This window comes from Equus asinus, chromosome 5, assembly GCF_041296235.1.
Source record: "Equus asinus isolate D_3611 breed Donkey chromosome 5, EquAss-T2T_v2, whole genome shotgun sequence".
In the NCBI taxonomy this organism is placed as follows: Eukaryota; Metazoa; Chordata; class Mammalia; order Perissodactyla; family Equidae; genus Equus; species Equus asinus.
The window spans coordinates 181,134-201,001 of record NC_091794.1 but is presented as its reverse complement, the minus strand read 5'-3'; the positions used below and the strand labels follow the sequence as shown (position 1 = coordinate 201,001).

The 19,868-nt window shown below is 42.4% G+C and overlaps 1 protein-coding gene across 2 annotated transcripts in view; it reads right to left on the bottom strand.

The window, feature by feature from the left end:
- The window catches only part of NSUN3 (NOP2/Sun RNA methyltransferase 3), a 59,056-nt gene that overhangs the window by 27,141 nt on the left and 12,047 nt on the right, over positions 1 to 19,868 (bottom strand). For both annotated transcript variants that reach the window (XR_006528425.2, XM_014858488.3), the window contains exons 3-5: positions 15,897 to 16,240; positions 5,393 to 5,547; positions 4,553 to 4,674 (exon numbers count right to left, since the gene is read on the bottom strand). Coding sequence is in view for 1 of the 2 variants with exons in the window: in XM_014858488.3 (XP_014713974.1) it covers positions 4,553 to 4,674; positions 5,393 to 5,547; positions 15,897 to 16,240 (621 nt within the window). In the remaining variant the exon portion in view is untranslated. The remainder of the gene's footprint in view (positions 1 to 4,552; positions 4,675 to 5,392; positions 5,548 to 15,896; positions 16,241 to 19,868) is intronic.

Below are 19,868 nucleotides of genomic sequence, written 5' to 3'. Positions count from 1 at the left end.
CCAGGCCTGGCGGTCTCTGATCCGTGCCTCCTAACTGTTCTTTGCAGGTGCAAGCGAGGAGCTGAGATCACCCCTGCAGCCCGCTGACCAAACTCAGACACACCATGCATCTCTCTTGCACAGGTCCACACTGAAAACCTTCCCTTCTCACTGTGAAACAAAAGGACTGCCTTTCGCCAAAGGAAGGGAAAGCAACAGCTCAGCGAGGGGGTTAAGAAGAAGGTGAGAGAAATCTCTTGGTCTGTGATACAGCGAGAGAGCCAGCCCGAGGAGAAAAGTACTAGTCTTTTTTTTTCCATTTTTTTCGAGCCAGGGGCAGGAGATAAAAGAGAGGCTGTGCTGGTACCATCATTTTTCCCTTCGCCGTTTTAACCCCCAGATTTGTAGACATCAGGGAATTAGAATCACTTTATGCATCTCCAGCCTGGATTTCTGCGCCTTCCCCCTCCTCATCACAGTCACACAGCCCAGGGCCTGAAAGTTTCAGCTGCTTCAGGTAGCTCTGAAGCCCCTCGCACAGACCAGGCAGCAGAGCAGCTGCTCAAGGAGAAGACTGCAGGATGGCTGGCAGGATGGTCTTTCCAAACACATACAGTGCATGAAGGTCTACACTCGTGACTGAGAGGTTGGTTTTGCACCCTGTCAACTTGCTACTAAAGTGATGTGGTACTAAAGCCACTCCCTTTGGGGAGTAGGATGACGGGAGAGTAGAGTGGTCACCAAAGAAGAGCCTTGGGTGTCAGGGCACAGGAAGGCGCCTGTGTGAGGCTTAGGTAGATGCATGGCCTATGTGATGATGACTGAAATGCTGTCTGGTGTTAAGGGAAACGTATTAAATGGAGAAAAACTAAACTAAAGCCATGTGTGGTTGTGCAAAAGCAGTACCAACTGAACTGCTTTACATTTACAGCTAATTACCATGCAGCACAATAATGATTTTATCATTTTTGTCAGATTGACTTTGCTATAAATTTAATGCAGACATAAATTCTAAATACTCAGGCCTTGTAATTTACTGCTTTTAAACAATTATTTACTGAATCCCTTCTATATGCTGGACACCAAACTATGTATTGGAAATAAAAATAAGACTGAAACTTGCTAAAAGACTGGATCTTAAAAGTTCTCATCACAAGAAAAAAACATTTTGTACAAAAAAAAGCACACTAAGACAATCCCTGCTCCCACGAGGCCCACAGTCTTGTTGAGGAGGAGACAGCACCCCACAAACGTGAAGCAGAGAATTAAATCATCAGTGTAGGTGTAAATGACGGCAAGGACATGAGGCAGTACCAACACCAGGCCCAGGAAGTCAGGCAAGGCTTCGATAAAGAGATGTCAGAGCTGATTACTGAGGAACCAGGAGAGTTGCCCATCCTTCCCCAGAGGGAGGAAGAGTTAGAGGAAGAACTCTTAGGCAACAGGAAGAGGAAATGCACTGAGCTCAGAAACGAAACACCGTGTAGAGAGTCCAAGGAGCTGCTGCGTCGGAACTAATGTGGGAGGAGTCCTGAGATGGTGAAGCTAGTGAGGCAGGGAGGAACCAACCAAAAGAGGACTCGAGGATCACACTAAGGAGTCTGAGACCTAAATGGTGACAGCAAACCACTGCAGGACTTCAAAAAGCAGAACAACATGATCAGATCTACATTTCAGGTCAGATTTCGTTTTACCAGAGAGTGAAGCAGAGGTCACAGTTGGAGACACGCAGGGCAGTTGGAGCCCATTGTGATGATTTAGGTCACAGATGTTGGGGGCTCAGGTTAGGCTACTAAGGACAGAGACCTGGATGGGCTTGAGAAACAGCCAACAGGTACAATGAAGCATCTCTGTGACTGACTAGGAAGAGGAGAGAGGGGGGTTGGAGATGGATTTCAACTTAGGCCAATGTAACTACTGAGCTGGAGAAGAGAGGAACAGAGGCAGTTTGGTGGGTTTCTGTCTTGAGTTTTCCTTTTGTTGATTTTCAAGGGGACAGGAAAGCATTAGAAATTATGAGTTCCCTCTTGACAAACTGAGTTTTGCATGTCTCAGGGGCTTCCAAATGGAGATCTCTGATAGGTAACGGAGCATACATGTCTGAAGCTAAGGAGGAGATCTCAGCTTAGATGTATATTTGGGAGACGGCACTTTCTATCAGTTGAAGCCATCAGAGAGGGAGAGAAGGCAGCCAACATCAGCAGCCTATGGAAATCCAAAATTTATGGGATAAGCTGATTAAGAACAAATTAAGAAAAACAGGTAGAAGAAAAGCAGGAAGGCATATGATCACAAAAATCAAGGGAAGATAATATTTTAAGAGGGCGCAAACAGTCAAAGCCAAATGCAACATAGTGTGCACTGGTACAGCCATTTTAGAGAACAATTCAGTTTAAGCAAGAAAAATGTTAATATGTGTGTCCAATGAGACAATTAAAGGATAGTTTGTATAAGTGAAAAAAGGACATGAAGTAAATATCCAAAAACAGAGAATTAAATGGAATATGATAGTCTGACCCTACTGAATATTTCACAGAAGTCAAAGAAAACAAAGTACATCTATAAGGAAAAGACTTTAAGAAATGTTAAGTACAAAAAAGAGCAAGTTACACAACAATATAGACACAGTGATAGCAGTTATTTTTAATGTATTTCTCTATGTATACACAGTTGAAGAAAAGCTATAGATGGCGCAGTCCTGGTGGCCTGGCAGTAAAGTTCAGTGTGCTCCACTTCAGCAGCCCAGGTTCAGTTCTCAGGCACAGACCTACACCACTTGTCTGTCAGTGGCCATGCTGTGGCAGCAGCTCACATACAAAAAGAGGAAGATCAGCGGATGTTAATTCAGGGCATATCTTCCTCAGCAAAATAAAAAAAAAAAAAAAGGAAAAGAAAAGCTATAGAAAAAGTTTGGAAGAATGTACACCCAGCTTAAGTCCAATAGTTAACCCTTGTGAAGAAAGCTGGTATTTGTTTGGGTTTGTGGACAAAGGGGCCTTTTGCTTGATTTGTATCATTTGAGTTTTTTTACAATGAAAATGTTTCCATGTAATAGCTGTATAATAAAATATATTTTTAAAATACCATCGAGATCAAGTAAAATTAAAATTGAAGAATATCCATTAAAAAATATCAATTAAACTTATCAATTTAGTAACTTTAATAAGCATAGGTGTGGAAGACTAAAGGGAACAGAAGATAGATAATGTTGAATTGAGAGAAAATGGCAAGAAAAGTAGTATTACAGAACATAAAACAGAGAAAGCCTGGTAATGGATAGGAAGAAAAAGAAGTGAAGGGAGGATTTTTATGAGAGAGAAAAGAAAAATGATCTTCTCAGGAAGCCTGGTTGCTAAGAGTTTAAAAAACGACTAGAGGTCACAATGCTAAGTGGAGGTCATAAGATGCAGCATCTGCTCTGGGGGGGCGTAAGAACAGCAAGGCTCGGAGCAGCACGAGGAATTAACTGAGGAGTCAGAGCAAGAGACTCGGGTAAGAAAAAGGACAGAGCCAGCTCAACCAGCATCCCAGGCTCACAGCCAGCAGGCAGGAGGGAAAGGTGCACAGAATTCGCAAACTGTCCCCTGGTGGCAGCAGATGAAAGGCACCTGCTGGAGGAGGAATGTCTGGAAGAACCTGCCGGCACGTACGAGCTAGAACCAGCACAACGAGCTAACACACTGCCTGTACAGGAGGGCCATCAGCACTGGCTGTGCCGCTCAGGGACCGGCAGGCGTTCGCCGTGGACCGCTGAGAAGGCGGACATGGACCCGGAGCCAGCAGAGCAGGTGCACCGCCCGCACCCTCACTCCACAAAGGAGCAGAGAGGACGCGGTGTCGCTTAACTAGACCTGACACAGCTCGGCACGTTCGCCGTGGACCAGTCAGAAGGTGGACATGGACCCAGAATCTGCAGAGCTCGTGCACCGCCCTCGCCCTCACTCCACGAAGGTGTCGCTTAACTAGACCTCACACAGCTCAGAGAATTCCTGTTAAGTACTGAACAACAGGAACCACTTGGGAGTAGGATAAAAGGAGAAATCTCTTTTGAAACCAGGATGGGATGTCCCAAAATGCCTCTGTTCTCAAGGAAAACAAGTACCTCTTGGTGGTCATGCTCTTCTGCAAAATTCTTAGAGGGGCGATGAGTGCTAACAACAAACCACAACTTCCTAGGAGGCTAGCTCATCCAGAACAACGTGGCCGCTGCCAAAAGGTGCCTCCTGGCCCAAAGCAGCTCCTACAGCGCTGCTCAGAGTCAGTGAAAGCACAGGTGATAAACCCAGGCTTAGGGTGGTCCCGAGGTGCAAACAACCCCAAGCCTCAGGTAAGTGCTCTGCGCCCTTTAAAGGACCAGGCACAGCAAAACTCCATTTCATTCAGGGGCAGGGCGGGGGCAGCGGGACAGGACAGCACAAAAGCTGGAAGGGAAAGGCTGAGAATTTTCCGGGTGCAGCGTCTGTAGGCATGACGACTGACCCCACGCAGGAGACCATCATTTGGGGGCTGCGTTTTGCCCAGCCTATGTAAATTACCACAGGACCAAGGTAAACCCCATGTGGAGACCTCTCACCGCAGAAGCCCTCTCTGCAGCACAGGCAGACTCCTCCTCTGGCTTATCCTGCAGGCCGCCTTCTGAGCATCAGGAGAGAACAGCCAGCTCCGATCGTTTGAACACGGAGCATCAACCAGCACCTGAAACAAGGACAGTAAGGTAAATCTGCGCTGAAAATACACTCTCAGACACAGCGTGCACAGGGAAGCTACGTAAACCCGTGACAAAAACCGCAAATACATATGGATGTTTCCCTAGTAGCTGAAAATACACCATGGTAAATCCTTCTTTATGATATTTGTTCACTAACACTTTTCAGAAAAATGTCCTGTGCACTCTCAGTGCTTGGTTTTTTGGGAGGAGAGCGAATGGGAGGACCAAAAGACTACTAACATTTCACATTCTTGACAACTACAGTAAAAACTTTTACAAAAGTTACTCATTTGAAACAGACATTACTACTAGTACTCCTGAATTCTCAACATTTTAAAAAATGTTTCAACTTCAGTTTCCTGAAATGCTCCTTTTCTTTACCTGTCATACTCTGATACGAAATGTTAGCAAATTAAAGCAATACAGGGCAATTGTGTGTATGGACCCCAATCACAGCTTATCTTTTCCTGAGAATCTCTGAGGTACTGGGAAATAAAAACATTCTGTAGTCCCCAATCCCACAGTGGCTGCTTCCTCTGAGCCATGCTGACCACCCAGTGAAAACCGCATCCATGCTCCCATTATCAGTTTCCCATGGCGCTGAGAAATGGCATCCAGCCACTTCTGGAAGCAGGTGGAAAACAAGAGGCAACCTAACGGTGGCATACTGAGAGACATCAGCGCATCACAACGTCATGAAGGCACCTTGTCAAAAGTTTCAGGCTGGGCGTCCCCCACGTCTCTGCCGTCCGACTGAGACACTTTAATCCCATTCACCAATGGCTGTGGGATGAAAGATTCCAAGGTCTGCATCAGCCACTTCAACCTCAAATGATCGTATTCGTTGCAGTGAAGATAACCTAAAGGATTAAAAGTTTTAATATGAATGCAAAGACACTGTTAAATTTCCACTTTTGATCAAATAAATTTCAGAAAGAAATCAGCTCACCCCAATTATGCAGAAATAGGACTCAGAGGTAAACATCGTGATTATTTTATGCTTTAAAAGCAGAAACACACACACACACAGCATAAAACATGCACAGCAGTCAGGCCGGCACAGTCTCTCAAAGGCTCCCACCATCTACTCACTCAAATCTAATTTTGTGAGGCAAAAACCTTTAGAGAATTATGGATTCCTAAAGATATGCCATACAACCAATTCCTCAGACCCATTCTTCCCTACAGCTCTTAAGAGTAGACGATCTATTCGATCATCTATCGAGCTCCTTCCAGGACAGAAGGCCTTCATTTTAAATAAAGGCAGGCATGTGGAATGTGGAAAAAGCACGTGCAGTGCTCCTGGCTCTGTGGTTCAGACAGACAGGCTCTAATGATGAGCTAAGAGACTTGTGGGGGAGTTCCTCAGCCCTCCTCAAGAGCCTCAGTTTCCTCACCTGTACAATGGGGACTGCACCTAGTGAAGGGCTCAGAACACACCACCCCAAATATGCTGCTCTGGTACACTGATTATTTTGAGTTAAAGATACCTGAATAACAGCAAACACAGGAATGGCATTTGACCTTCCTTTCTCCTCCTGAAAGCAGGAGATGGACTCCCATGGGAAAGATACCCTTCCTATTCCAGAGGAAAGAAACATTCTTTAATTTTTTTTTTTTATGTCTTTCTTTTGGGGGCAGGGGGGGAGGAAGATTGATTGGCCCTGAACTAACATCTGTTGCCAATCTTCCATTTTTTTCTTTCTCCCCAAAGCCCCAGTATGTAGTTGTATATCCTAGTTGTAGGTCATTCTGGTTCTTCTATGTGGGACACCGCCACAGCATGGACTGACGAGCAGTGTGTAGGTCTGCACCCAGGATCCCAACATGCGAACCCTGGGCCACTAAAGTGGACATGTGAACTTCACCATTCAGCCAGGGCTGGCTCCAAAAGATTCTTATCACCAGAGACAGGGAGTCAAGGCCAAGAGAAATCCATACAAACAGACCTTGCTAAAAATAACTCTTCCTTTCTTCTCCCCATCTGTTTCAGTTACTTTTCCACAAGTGGCACTGTTTGTTCAACCTGGTATATGAGCACTGAGGCCTAGCTACTTCTTCAGGTCTTCATTTTCCTGGGGCGACTCCCCTAACCAGTAAAATTTTATTAAATAAAATTTGTATGCTTTCCTCCTGTTACTCTGTTTTATGTCAGTCCCAGCTGGAAACCCTAAGAGGACAGAGGAGAAATTTTACCTCCCCTATACTAGCTACCTTACAAAGTGGTTGCTAAGATTCAATGCGATCCTTCAGTAACATATCTAGCACAGTACTGTAAAGCAGTGACTACAAATGTTTATAATAATTACTAACAATTCTTGTGTCTTTATCTTGTGCCAGGCATAGTCCTAAGACTTCCCATGTAGCAACATATCTGACCCTCATAAGCCCATGGCGCAGAGGCCTTCAGTAATACTCCTGTTCTACTGATGGAGACTCGGGCCAAGAGTGAAGTGCTTGGCCAGGTTCACAGGGCAGGAAGCCCAGACCTGAGTCCAGAGCCTACCTCTCACCACAGACACATGGCCCCTCGGCAGACAGGGCACCTCACTCCCTCATAAGACAGTCTTGTTTTCCTTTATTTAAACATATAGTTATTTATTTATAAATATTTACATACTTCTTACATAATAAAATTACACACAATATGTGTTTACAAAATATATACCTAAATACAAGCATATTTTTTAAAATGCATGAAAGTATAAAGGAAGAATATCAAAAATTACCTGAAACCCACCGTCTTCAGGTAACCACCATTTAACATTTTGATAAACAATCATACCATATCTCTTCAAGCATATAAGCCACACATAAAATTTATATAAACGCAATTTTATTTTTCTAGTATCACTTTTTTTTTTAGATATGCTTTTTTTGGTGAGGAAGATTCGCCCTGAGCTAGCATCTGTTGCACATCTGTTTTGGTTTTCCTCCCCAAAGCCACACAGTGCATAGCTGTATATCCGAGTTGCAAGGCCTTCTAGTTCTTCTACGGGGGATGCCACCACAGCATGGCTTGATGAGCAGTGTGTAGGTCCACACCCAGAAACTGAACCAGTGAACCCAAGGCCACTGAAGCGGAACGTGTGACCTTAACAACTACACCACCAGGTCAGCCCTTGAAGTATCAGTTTTTCACCTCATTCTTCAACCGCCCCCTTCACCAACTGCCCAACTATCCCATCAAAAGAAACCTCTACTATCAACCTGACATATATGTGCTTATATGATTATATGCCCAGGATTACATTTACACAGTTCTCTGCTTCCTTACTCTTCACTTATCCCAACACTTCAAAGGAAACACCACCATGTCAACTGGCACAGAGACACATAGTCTCTAAAGGTGCTAACAGTACGTGCAGTGGTGTCCTCTGCTCAACCATTGCCAGGGGCTGGGGCTCACACTGCTGTCACACTGCTGTAGCTGAACATCTTTCTACAGCTGTCCTGTCATCTGTGCTTTATTATTATGGGACATTACCAGAGGAGCAGCGAGGTCTGAGTAGGGGAACATTTAATTTTAGCAAGTACAACTGCCTTGTCCCTCCACCAAACTCCTGCAGAAGTAAGCGCTGTTGGTCTGATATGGGACGTGATACTGGAGCACAGCCCTTCATTTCTCACACAATGGAGCATCTCTGAGACTGCCTATTTGCTGTTAAGTTTCACTTTCCTGTCAACTGCCTCTTCTTACCCTTTGCCCTTTTCTACCTATTGCACTATTTATACTTTTCTTATTAAGGTGAGACCTATTTCCATAGGATAGCTCTTAACCTTTATCTGCCATCTGATTTGCAAATGTTTCCTAAACTGTCTTCTGAATTTATTTGTAGATCTTTTTTAATACATAAGTTTCACAATTTTTTGTAGTCAATCATATCACTTTTATAATTTCTAGGTTTTCTGGTCTTATTTAAGGTGGTCTTTTCAACATAAACATTCATGCAGGCCACATTTGGCATCACCCTACACAGAACAGGAACCTCCAGTGGCCAAGAGGGCAGGCTGACATCCTCTTTCCTAGAAGGCCTGTGGTGGCTCACACAGCTGGTAACTCAGTACGAGAAGTTGAGACTCACATTGGGCAGGTGCAGGAGCCGTTCTGGCCTAAAAGCCTCATGTCCCACAGGAGCCAACACCTCTTCTAACAACTGCACAGGCACAGCATCCAGGGTCCCCACAGGAACATCCCGATTACAGTGCTTCACTGCACTCAGGAAGACCCCAAGCAAGGTCTCAAGGGGTTAATTGGTCTTTCTTTCAGGGCACGTGCATTTTACCAATCAGAATCATTTTTATCATATGCAACGTTGCCTAGAAACACAGTGACAGTCTCTGTCAGGTTACCAGGGAAACAAGCTAGAGAACTAACTGAAGATGAAATTCTAACGTCAAGGGGGAAAAAATCTCTGTAAACCCTTTGCTCAAATACATATACATATGTATGACCGTATGAGTGTGTATATACATCTACGTATCTATACGTATCTATACATACGTGCTGTTGTCTCTGATCGTCTATCCACTGGTAAAAACTTTCAATGACTTCCCATCACCCACTGAATAAAATTCAAACACCTAGCCTTTAATTTCAGGTCTGTGACAGGGAGGCCTCAAGACAACCTTTCAATTTCAACCTCCCACCATCTCACCAACACGCTCTGTGCTCCAGCAGATGTGGCTGACGAGCCCACTTCTCAGCCACTCTGCACCTCACCTCCGGCGTGTGCCATATTCCACCTGGTGCGAGAGGTGTTCATGCACACTGCTTCCTCCCTACCACCCGGCCCACGTCTCCACACGGAAGAGGGTCAGGAGATGCAGCAGTTTTGTTAGGGGCAAAGAAGCAGAAAACCAGCTTCAAGCTGCATTTCCTTAGGAAGTGCGCTACTTAATTTAGTTCCCGTTTCTCTCAGGTGCTTTTGGGAGATTCGCTGATGTGGCTGTGGAGACAAGTGTGGCTGCAGGGCAGGCAGGCCCACCCCAGTATCTGATCAGCCTTGTGGAGCCCCAGCTCCAGGTGAATCAGCTCTGGGAGGCTCCACTCAGCAGGCTCCAGCTCTGCCTTCTAATCTGCCTTTTCAAGAAGTGATGAACGTGGACATGCAAGTTCCTCAGGTTAGGCACGTGCTCCCAAGTGAAAGGCTGGCTTCAGTGCTCAATTCACTGTCTAGGTTTCCACTCTTTCAGATGCTGACCACTGAGCACTTGGAGATCGTTGATGCATTTAGAAAGGTTTTGTTGGGCGGGCCCCGTGGCTGAGTGGTTAAAGTTCCACATGCTCCACTTCGGTGGCCCAGGTTCACAGGTTTGGATCCTGGGCTCAGACCTACTCAACTCACCGGCCACCCTGTGGCAGTGTCCCACATACAAAAAAGGAGAGGAAGATGGGCACAGATGTTAGCTCAGGGCTAATCTTCCTCAGCAAAAAGAAAACTTTTTTTTGGTTTTCCCTTAACATTAGATCCTACATATTTTAGTGGTTTCAGCAGGAGGCTGGGTTAGGATACCCAGCTGGTCATACCAGAGGACACGGAAGTCTTATTATGTCCACATCCCTTCCAGCTCCACACCCAACATCCCATGTCTTGCAGAGAGCCTGTGCTCATTAAATACAGCTGACAACTGAAACACAGCATTATAATAAAAGACATTTAAATCGCTAAAACTGAAAGTCAGGGCAGCTTTTCATTAAATTATAGCTTTAGTCAAGATTCTCCGTTCAGCATTTTAAAATATCTCTCAGCTGAAATATAGGTTTGTGCTATATATTGTGGTTTGGCCTAGATACAGATTTTATTTGAAATAGTTTTAGATTGGTTAAACTTTTAAAAATATGCAATACAAAGCATCACAATCCAAGTTTCATATATATACTAAGACCTACTACATTGAGGTAGAATTAATGTCATGTTTAAATTGTCAAAAATAAACCAAATCTTGGTATCTTTTCATCTAAGCAGGAAAGGGGTGAATTTAATAAAAACTAAGCCTTGAAAAAGTCATCGAAGCTTTACATCGACAGATGACAGCCTTTGGTCCACGGAAAGAAACTAAAACTGGCAGTTTCAGTCATTAATTTATTTTGGTACACATAACTCAGTAAAAACAATTCTGCCTACTTTCAGTTCTGCTGATTATTCCTTGGAGCCAAAAGCCATAATGATGATTGTTTTATGTCCCTCAGTGCAAAAATTGGAACAATGACACTGTCCATCCACTATAAGTACTATGAAGGCTAATGGTAAGGTTCCCTGAATCACCTGGAAGCAATGTTACAGATTCACAGAACAAACTGTTAACAACAAACTGACAACAGATTAAACACAACAGGTCAAAATACACTTGAGAGTACCGCTTCAAGGTTCTGTCTGCTAAGCACCTGTATGGACTGGGCACAGGGCTCCAGCTGCAGATAGAGGTAAGTGGGAGCCTGTCCCATGCTCAGCAAGCTCTCTGAGGGAGGAATCTGGGCAGGTCAGCAGCTGCATAACACTGGAGCCTGCAGAACAGTCAGGAGCACGTGACTGAAATCTGAGTTCAGACCCCAGCTCTGCCACCTAGCTAGGGCAATTTAGTTAACTCTCTGTGTCTCAGTTTCAACTCTAAAGTGGGGATAATAATGCCCAACTAAGAGGGTTGCAGAGCTAAATAAGATCATGTACACCAGTGATAGTCACACTGGGTTCTTCAGAGTCCTAGGACTTCAGAAAGATGTTTGTCTGGAAATACAACATAAGATGGGGAAGCAGACTACTAAAAAGTGTTTGAAAAACAAAGATTTAGGCAATGTGATTAATACAGTCCTTGTACATCCGAAGTGTTCCAAAATGGTCACTGTTTTTATTCTTACCAAAAAGGAGGGGCACCTAACGCAGGGAGCTCTGGGAAGGCAGTCCAGGAGGGTTGATTCCTGAGTGAGAACCTGAAGAATGGGAAGGAAGTCGCAGGGAGAGAAAGGGAAAGCAGTTCCTGTCAGTGAGAGCAGGAAGACAAAAGCAACTCAGGAAAGAAATGGCCTTTCTGATCTTTTCCACCACCAGAGCAGACTCGATGTCCACAAGGGATTACTGGCAACAAAGAGAATTTCACACCTGGAGGGATCTGGCTCTCAGCAAGAAAGCAGATCAACCCTAAAGACTCCACCAAAAACTGTTAGAATTAATAAATGCATTCAGTAAAGTGACAGGACACCAAGTCAACACAGAGTAATGTGTGGCGTTTCTATACACTAAAAGTGAACGATCAGAAAGAAAAACTAAGAAAACAATCTCATTTACAATTGGATCAAAGAGAATAAAATACCTATGAACAAATCTAACCAAGAAGTTGAGGGGGCTGGCCCCCTGGCCGAGGGGTGAAGATCATGTGCTCCCATTCGGTGGCCCAGGGTTTTGTCGTTCAGATCCTGGGCACAGACATGGCACTGCTCATCAGGCCACGCTGAGGCGGCATCCCACATAGCACAACCAGAAGGACCTGTGATTAGAATATACAACTATGTACTAAGGAGCTTTGGGGAGAAGAAGAAGAAGAAGAAAAAAAAAAGATTGGCAACAGATGTTAGCTCAGGTGCCAATCTTTAAAAAAAAGACGCTGAAAGACCTGTACACTGAAAACTACAAGACACTGATGAAAGCACTGAAGATGACACAAATAAATAACAAACAAGTGAGACTACATCAGACTAAAAAGCTTCTGCACAGCAAAGGAAACCATCAACAAATGAAAGGGCTACCTACAGAAGGGGAGAAGATATTTGTAAATCATACATCCAATAAGGGGTTAATACCCAAAATACATAAAGAACTCATACAACTCAACAACAAAAACCAAACAACTCAATTAAAAAATGGGCAGAGGACCTAAATAGACATTTTTCCAATGAAAATATACAAATGGCCAACAGGTAAAAGATAGTCAACATCGCTAATCAGGGAAATGTAAATCAAAACCACAAGGAGATATTACCTCAGACCTGTCAGAATGGCTATTATCAAAAAGACAAGAAATAAGTCTTGGTGAGGATGTGGAGAAAAAGGAACCCTCATGCACTGTTGGTGGGAACTGGTGCAGCCAGTATGGAAAACAGTATGGAGGTTCCTCAAAAAATTAAACACAGAACTATCACATGATCCAGCTATTCCACTCCTGGGTATTTATCCAAAGAACAGGAAAACACTAATTCGAAAAGATATATACACTCCTGTGTTCAATGTGGCGTTATGTACAATAGCCAAGATACAGAAACAACGTAAGTGTCCATCGATGGATGAATGGATAAAGATGTGGTATACAGATATATACACACACATAAGCACACAATGGAATACTACTCAGCCATGAAAAAGAGTGAAATCTTGCCATTTGCAACAACATTGGTGAACCTCGAGGACATCATGCTAAGTGAAATAAGTCAGACAGAGAAAGACAAATGTCACACAGTGTCACTCATTTGCAGAATCTAAAAAACAAACAAAACAAAATCAAACTCATAGATACAGAGAACTTGGTGGTTACCAGAGGAAGGGGGTTGGGGGGTGGGCGAAAGCGGTGAAGAGGGTCAGTCGCAGGGTGACAGACGGGAACTAGACTTATGGGGATAACCACTTTGTAGTGTATACACATGTCAAATTATAATGTTGTACACCTGAAACTTAAATTTAAAATAAAGAGAAAGCTGATCAAGCCACTCCACCATGCTCGGTCATTCTTAGTACATTAATGCTTTCTCATTTAGAATCAGACTTGTTTGCTCTTTTTCAAGACCAGGAGACCAGGACATTACAAGGCTATGTTGACAAAAACAAAACAAAACCATGACCAACAATCCATCACTGTGCTAACAGGTGCAAGCAAAAGAGAAGTAGATTAATGTTTTTAATCATCCTAAAATATGAGCTTTTTAATCATTCAAAGCTGTAAGCCTCTTGGCCCAGAATAAAGGCCAGAACTGATCTAAAGAATTTGGAGTATAAACGAACATTTAGTGCAGGCATCAATTTAAGTTTTGCTTATAGAAACTTTTCTAGCGTTGCCTCTGCATTCTAAATTCAGGCACTATAGCTAACCTACTTTGGGCTTTGAGCATCAGTGTGAAGGCACGTGTACTTCTTAGTAAGCCATTATCATTAGCCTGCTTGTACGAAAAGCTACTTTACTTGGAATCCTGCCTGGCCTTCACTGCCCTTCACAGCAAGATTCTCCTCCACTTCAAACTCCTGGAGTACATCGGTTTGCCTCTGGACTCCTGACCAAACCACCTTTCCTACTATAAGCATGTGAAATATTTAGTCTAGTAATGAGGATAATTTAGGATTAAAATGCCCTCTCTTCAAAATGGTACCCAAATTTGACAAATTTACCTTTTACAACACTAAAAATTCTATATTCAAAATTGAGTTAGCAGCCAAAATAAGAATACTGTCAAACAACAAAGGAGTGAAAGTAAAAACAAACACTCCTGATAATACATGATTCCATAAAACTTCAGCTCAAATAATAAAAATAACCTTAAAAAATAATCTCTCTTGCTGTGATTTCTTACATAAAAAGGACAGCAAGTTTCAGTAACAGAGTTTAAACCACAACTCTAAACACACAGTATGTTATCTCCTGAATATATGGTTGATAACATATTTGTACCAATGCCTCAACAACTGGATTCACAGTCCTTGTAGAAGCTTTTGTAATCTACTCCCACAGGCAATGCTCTCAAATGAAGATATAAATTAGCAATCTTCAGACTGGGATTTGCCTGCCCTGGGGAGACGAACAACGTTCTCAGGGATGAGCCAGCTCACATGGTTCTAGAAGATTAATTTTCAGGTCCTCAACTTCCTAAGGAGAACAGCTCTGGTCAGGTGGTCAGGGATCTCCTTTCACAACGGCCTTTCCCCAACTTTACAAACGAGGAGCAAGCTCCCCCCGTCCAGAATCTTAGCACAGCAATCGTGCTGGGTGTGGAAACCACCAACGCACCAGACAAGGCAGGTCAGCACGTCAGTGCTGAGCTGGGAAAGGAATGAGTCAGACAACTGGAGACAATAGCTTTTGCGACAGACGGTTTCTAATGCCTTGCCATCCACAAAATCAAAACTAGACCCAAAGAGTGCGCACCTAGTTACCATTACAGTTACACTTGATGAAAGATATCTATGTGATTTGTGTGTAAGTTGGGAGCTTAAAGAACTCGTGAAACTCCCACAGCACAATTCCCACCGTTTCCATCTTCTTATCTATGTGAACAACAGCACCTGTATTTATAAAAACAAAACCATCACACAGGCCAACAAAGCCCAGACAGAACTGATGCTGAACCCTGTCTCTTGGAGCCATAACCAATATTCATCTAGGGAAACCTAATAATTAAAAAAAGTCTCATCGTCTCACTAAGAAAATAATTTACGACGAATGTCAACTCATTACCTTTAACAAATATTTATAAAAATGCACATTACATTTCATCGTTTTTTTTCTACTAAAAATAGTAACAATAACTCACTTCCAAAGAACTTTTCAAATCTTTTAACTTACATTGTCCAATACCATATCGATTTGCCACAGATGGCTGTGAGCTTGAACGTGGCTGGTCCAAACTGAAATGTGCTATAAGTGTAAAATACCAATTTTGAAAACTTTGTAATAAAAATATCTCATTAATAATTTTTATTTTGGTTACATGTTGAAATAATACTTTGGATGTATGGGGTTATAATGTATTATTAAAATTAATTTCACCTCTTTCCATTTTTCTTGAGACTACTCAAAAATTTTAAAGTATATATGTACTTCACATTATATTTGTATTGGACAGAACTGCCTTAGAATCTTATGGTCCATTGACACAAAAAATGATTTTAAACCTCTATGTTTTTGTTGCATAGAAGTATGACAAGGATATCAACACAGTACTCTCAAGTAAAAAAGTAACAATAAAATTAGAAAATCTTTGCCACTGGCTTAATAAAATTCAAATTATCTGACAGATTTGTGTTCACAAAATGTTGTAGTTTTGTTCCCAATATCTGTTAAAATTAAGTAGCTGAAAAAAAAACATTGTTTACACTGATTTCCTCAGCTAAAACGTCCACTCTTCTCCACACTGTCTTAGCCTCCAGCCTGCAAACTCAATGTCACACTTCTCCCCACACACATCAAGAGTACTTGCAGCACTGCCAACTGCTGCGGGAAAGCACGCTACCTGGGTCTGCACACTGCAGCAGGGCGATCGACTTGCCCCCAGGAGCAGCACACAGATCCAGAACCTTCTCCCCATCCCTCAACTCCAGAGCCAGCACTGGGAGGAGAGAGGCCGCATTCAGGAGATAGTATTTTTTTAGGTTTCCAACTTGGTGTCTTTCTGAAGGCATCCTGCCCGCAGTTGCGCTAAGGTAACACTTCATGGATTTAGGACAGTGGGGTAAAGATCCTTGGAAGACGGTGCGATAGCCCCTCAAACGTAAAGCCTCTTCCAGGTTGAAAGGATAATTGAATCGGTTTAGAAGGACAGCATACTGCCAGCAGCAGGGCGATGTTAGTATGTCCCTAGAAACAGAAACAGAACAAATATTATTATCACTCCCACTGACGCAACTCTGCAACTTAGTGGAGTGAATGTGGTCCTCGTTTTCCACTTCACTCTCCTGTGACCTGCAGGGCAACGGTCATACTGCTGACTCCTTTTGCCTTAGCTCCAATGCAGCTCAACTTAGCACTGTGAGGATCCTGTCTTTAAAAGTTTGGTATTTTCGAGTGAGGTCAGCATGATGGTGGAGTAAACTTTCTCAGTAATCCTCCCCCTCCAACATACAATGAAAAAACATTCTTACTCCAACAGAACACATACAAACACAACACAAAAAACATCGAAGAGACCCATGCAGCCATACCAGTGGGCAGAGAGGCTGGAGCCCCCCTTGGAGGAGGTGGAATGGGGTAAGACAAAACTTTGCCATCCCCCAAAGCCTGCGATCCAGGACTGCCCAGAGGCCTCCGAGAGGGAAGGAATGGGGGAGGGGACGTTCATTTGAGGGAACAACAAGCATCCTGGAAGGCCCTCACAGCCTAGAGGGAAGCCCTCTATGGGGGCGAGAGCTTTCATGAGGGGTGACCTTATCAAGCCAACACCCCAGGAGAGCAGAGGAAGAAAACTCCTAGAGCACAGAGGAGAAAGCACCCCTCCCCCCACCTGCCCACCAGGCTCCACCATGCTGAAGGCACAGGGCTGATAACACATGGCTCTCCACCCCTAAGAAGTGGCGATATGCAGTAACTGCAACCAAATAACACCAGGGTGCATAAAAAGAGCCACCAACATTACATCAAATCTCCGGACCAGAGAGAAAATGAAGATTACCCAGGATTCAGTCCTGAGGACACAGAAATATGTGATCTAAGTGACAGTGAATTCAAAATAGCAATCATCAAAAAACTCAATGAGGTAAAAGAGAATGTAAAGAAACAATTCAACGAGTTCAGGAGCTACTTCACAAAAGAGATTGAAACTATAAAGAAGAATCAATCAGAAATATTGGAGATGAAAGTCACAATGGAAGAGATAAAACAAAATATGGATTCCCTGAATGCTGGTGTGGACATCATAGAGGAGCGAATCAGCATAATTGAACACAGACATGTTGAAATGCTCCAGACAGAGGAGAGAGAACTAAGACTAAAAACAAATGAAGAAGGTCTCTGAGAAATATCTGACTCAATGAGGAAATACAACATAAGAATTATAGGTATTCAAGAAGGAGATGAGAAGGAGAATGCAGCAGAAAGTGTGTTCAAAGTAATAATAGCAGAGAACTTCCAAAACGTGGGGAAGGAGATGGAAATCCATGTGAAAGAGGTTTCCAGATCTCCTAGATACGTCACTGTAAAAAAGACCTACTGCAAGGCATATAGTAGTAAAACTAGCAAAAAAGAATGACAAAGAAAGTATACTAAGGGCAGCAAGGCAGAAAAAAATAACCTACAAAGGAACCCCTATCAGGCTTTCAGTGGATTTCTCTGCAGAAACCTTACAGGCTAGGAGAGAATGGAATGACATATTCAAATCCTTGAAAGACAAAAATTTTCAGCCAAGAGTGCTTTATCCAGCAAAAATATCCCTCAGATACAATGGAGAAATAAAAACTTTCCCAGATAGACAAAAGCTAAGGGACTTCATAGCCACGAGATGACCCAACAACAGATCCTCAAGAAGGCCCTCATACCTGGGGGGAAAAAACAGGGAGAAAGGGGTTACAAAGCACGTAGTAAGGAGATAAATTGGTAGATAATCAGATTGGGATAGCAAATAACTATAGCATTAAAGACAAAGGGAATGAAAACACCAACAATAAAGATAATCTGGTCATTTTAACCACAAACTCACAATACAAGATAGAATAAGATGTGAGAAAACCAACTTAGGAGGGGAGGAGGAAAGGGACTGAATCAGTTTAGACTAAGGAAACAAGAGGCCATCAGAAAATGGACTATCTTATACATGATATTCTGAATGCAAACCTCATGGTAACCACTAAACAAAAAAGCAAAACAGAGATACAAGTAATAAATAAGAAGAAAATAAAGAAATACATCATAAAAAAAGTACATAATTCAATGGGTAGAGCAAAATACATGGGACGAGAAACAAAGGATGCAGGAGAACTGGAAACGAAGAGATAAAATGGCAGTGTTAAGCCCTCATATATTGATAACCTCCCTAAACGTAAATGGATTGAATTCTCCAATAAAAAAAACACAGAGTGGCAAGATAGATTAAAGAACAAGACCCAACAATATGCTGCCTTCAGGAAACACATCTCAGCTCCAACGACAAACACAGGCTCAGCATGAAAGGGTGGAAGACGATACTCCAAGCTAATGGGAAACAAAAGAAAGCAGATGCTGCGGTACTTACGTCAGACAAAGCAAACTTCAAGATAAGACAGGTAAAGAAAGACAAAGAGAGGCAGTATATAATGACCAAAGGGACATTCCATCAAGAAGAAATAACACTCATAAATATCTCTGCACCCAACACAGGAGTACCAAAATTCATAAAGCAACCATTAATAAACCTAAAAGAAGACATTAATAATAACACAATAATAGTAGGGGACCTTAACACCCCACTCACATCAATGGATAGATCATCCAGACAGAAAAGCAACAAGGAAACAGTGGAATTAAATGAAAAGCTAAACCAGTTGGACTTAATAGACATATACAGAACACTCCACCAAAAAACAGCAGAATACACATTCTTCTCAAGTGTACATGGAACATTCTCAAGGATAGACTATATGCTGGGAAACAAGGCAAGCCTCAATAAATTTAAGAAAATTGAAATAATAACAAGCATCTTTTCTGATCACAATGCTATAAAGCTAGAAATTACGAGAAAAAAGCTGAGAAAGGGACAAAGAAGTGGAGACTAAACAACATGCTATTGAACAAGTAACGGATCCTTGAAGAGATTAAAGGAGAAATCAAAAATTATCTGGAGACAAATGAAATTGAAAACACAGTATACCAACTCATATGGGATGAAGCAAAAGCCATATTAAGAGGGAAATTCATTGCAACACAGGATCACTTTAACAAACAAGAAAAATTCCAAGTGAGCAACCTCAAATTCCACCTAACGGAATTAGAAAAAGAATAAACAAAGCCCAAAGTCAGCAGAAGGAGAGATATAATAAAAATCAAAGCAGAAATAAATGCTATTGCAACAAAAAAGGAAGTAGAAAGGATCAAAGAAACAAAAAGCTGGTTCTTTGAGAAGATAAATAAAATTGACAAACCCCTAGTAAGACTTAGAAAGAAAAAAAGAGAAAAGTTCAGATAAATAAAATTAGAAACGAAAGAGGAGGAATAACAACGGATACCATAGAAATAAAATGGATTATAAGAGAATACTATGAAAAACTATATGCCAACAGAATGGATAATCTAGAGGAAATGGATAAATTATTACGCTCTTACAACCTCCCAAAGTTGAATCAATAGCAAACAGACAATCTGAATAGACCAAGCACAAGGAAAGAGATTGAAACAGTAATCAAAAGCATCCCAAAGAATAAAAGCTCAGGATCAGACAGCTGCCCTGGGGAATCCTACCAAACTTTCAGAGAGGACTTAATACCTATCCTTCTCAAGCTATTCCAAAAAATTAGGGAAG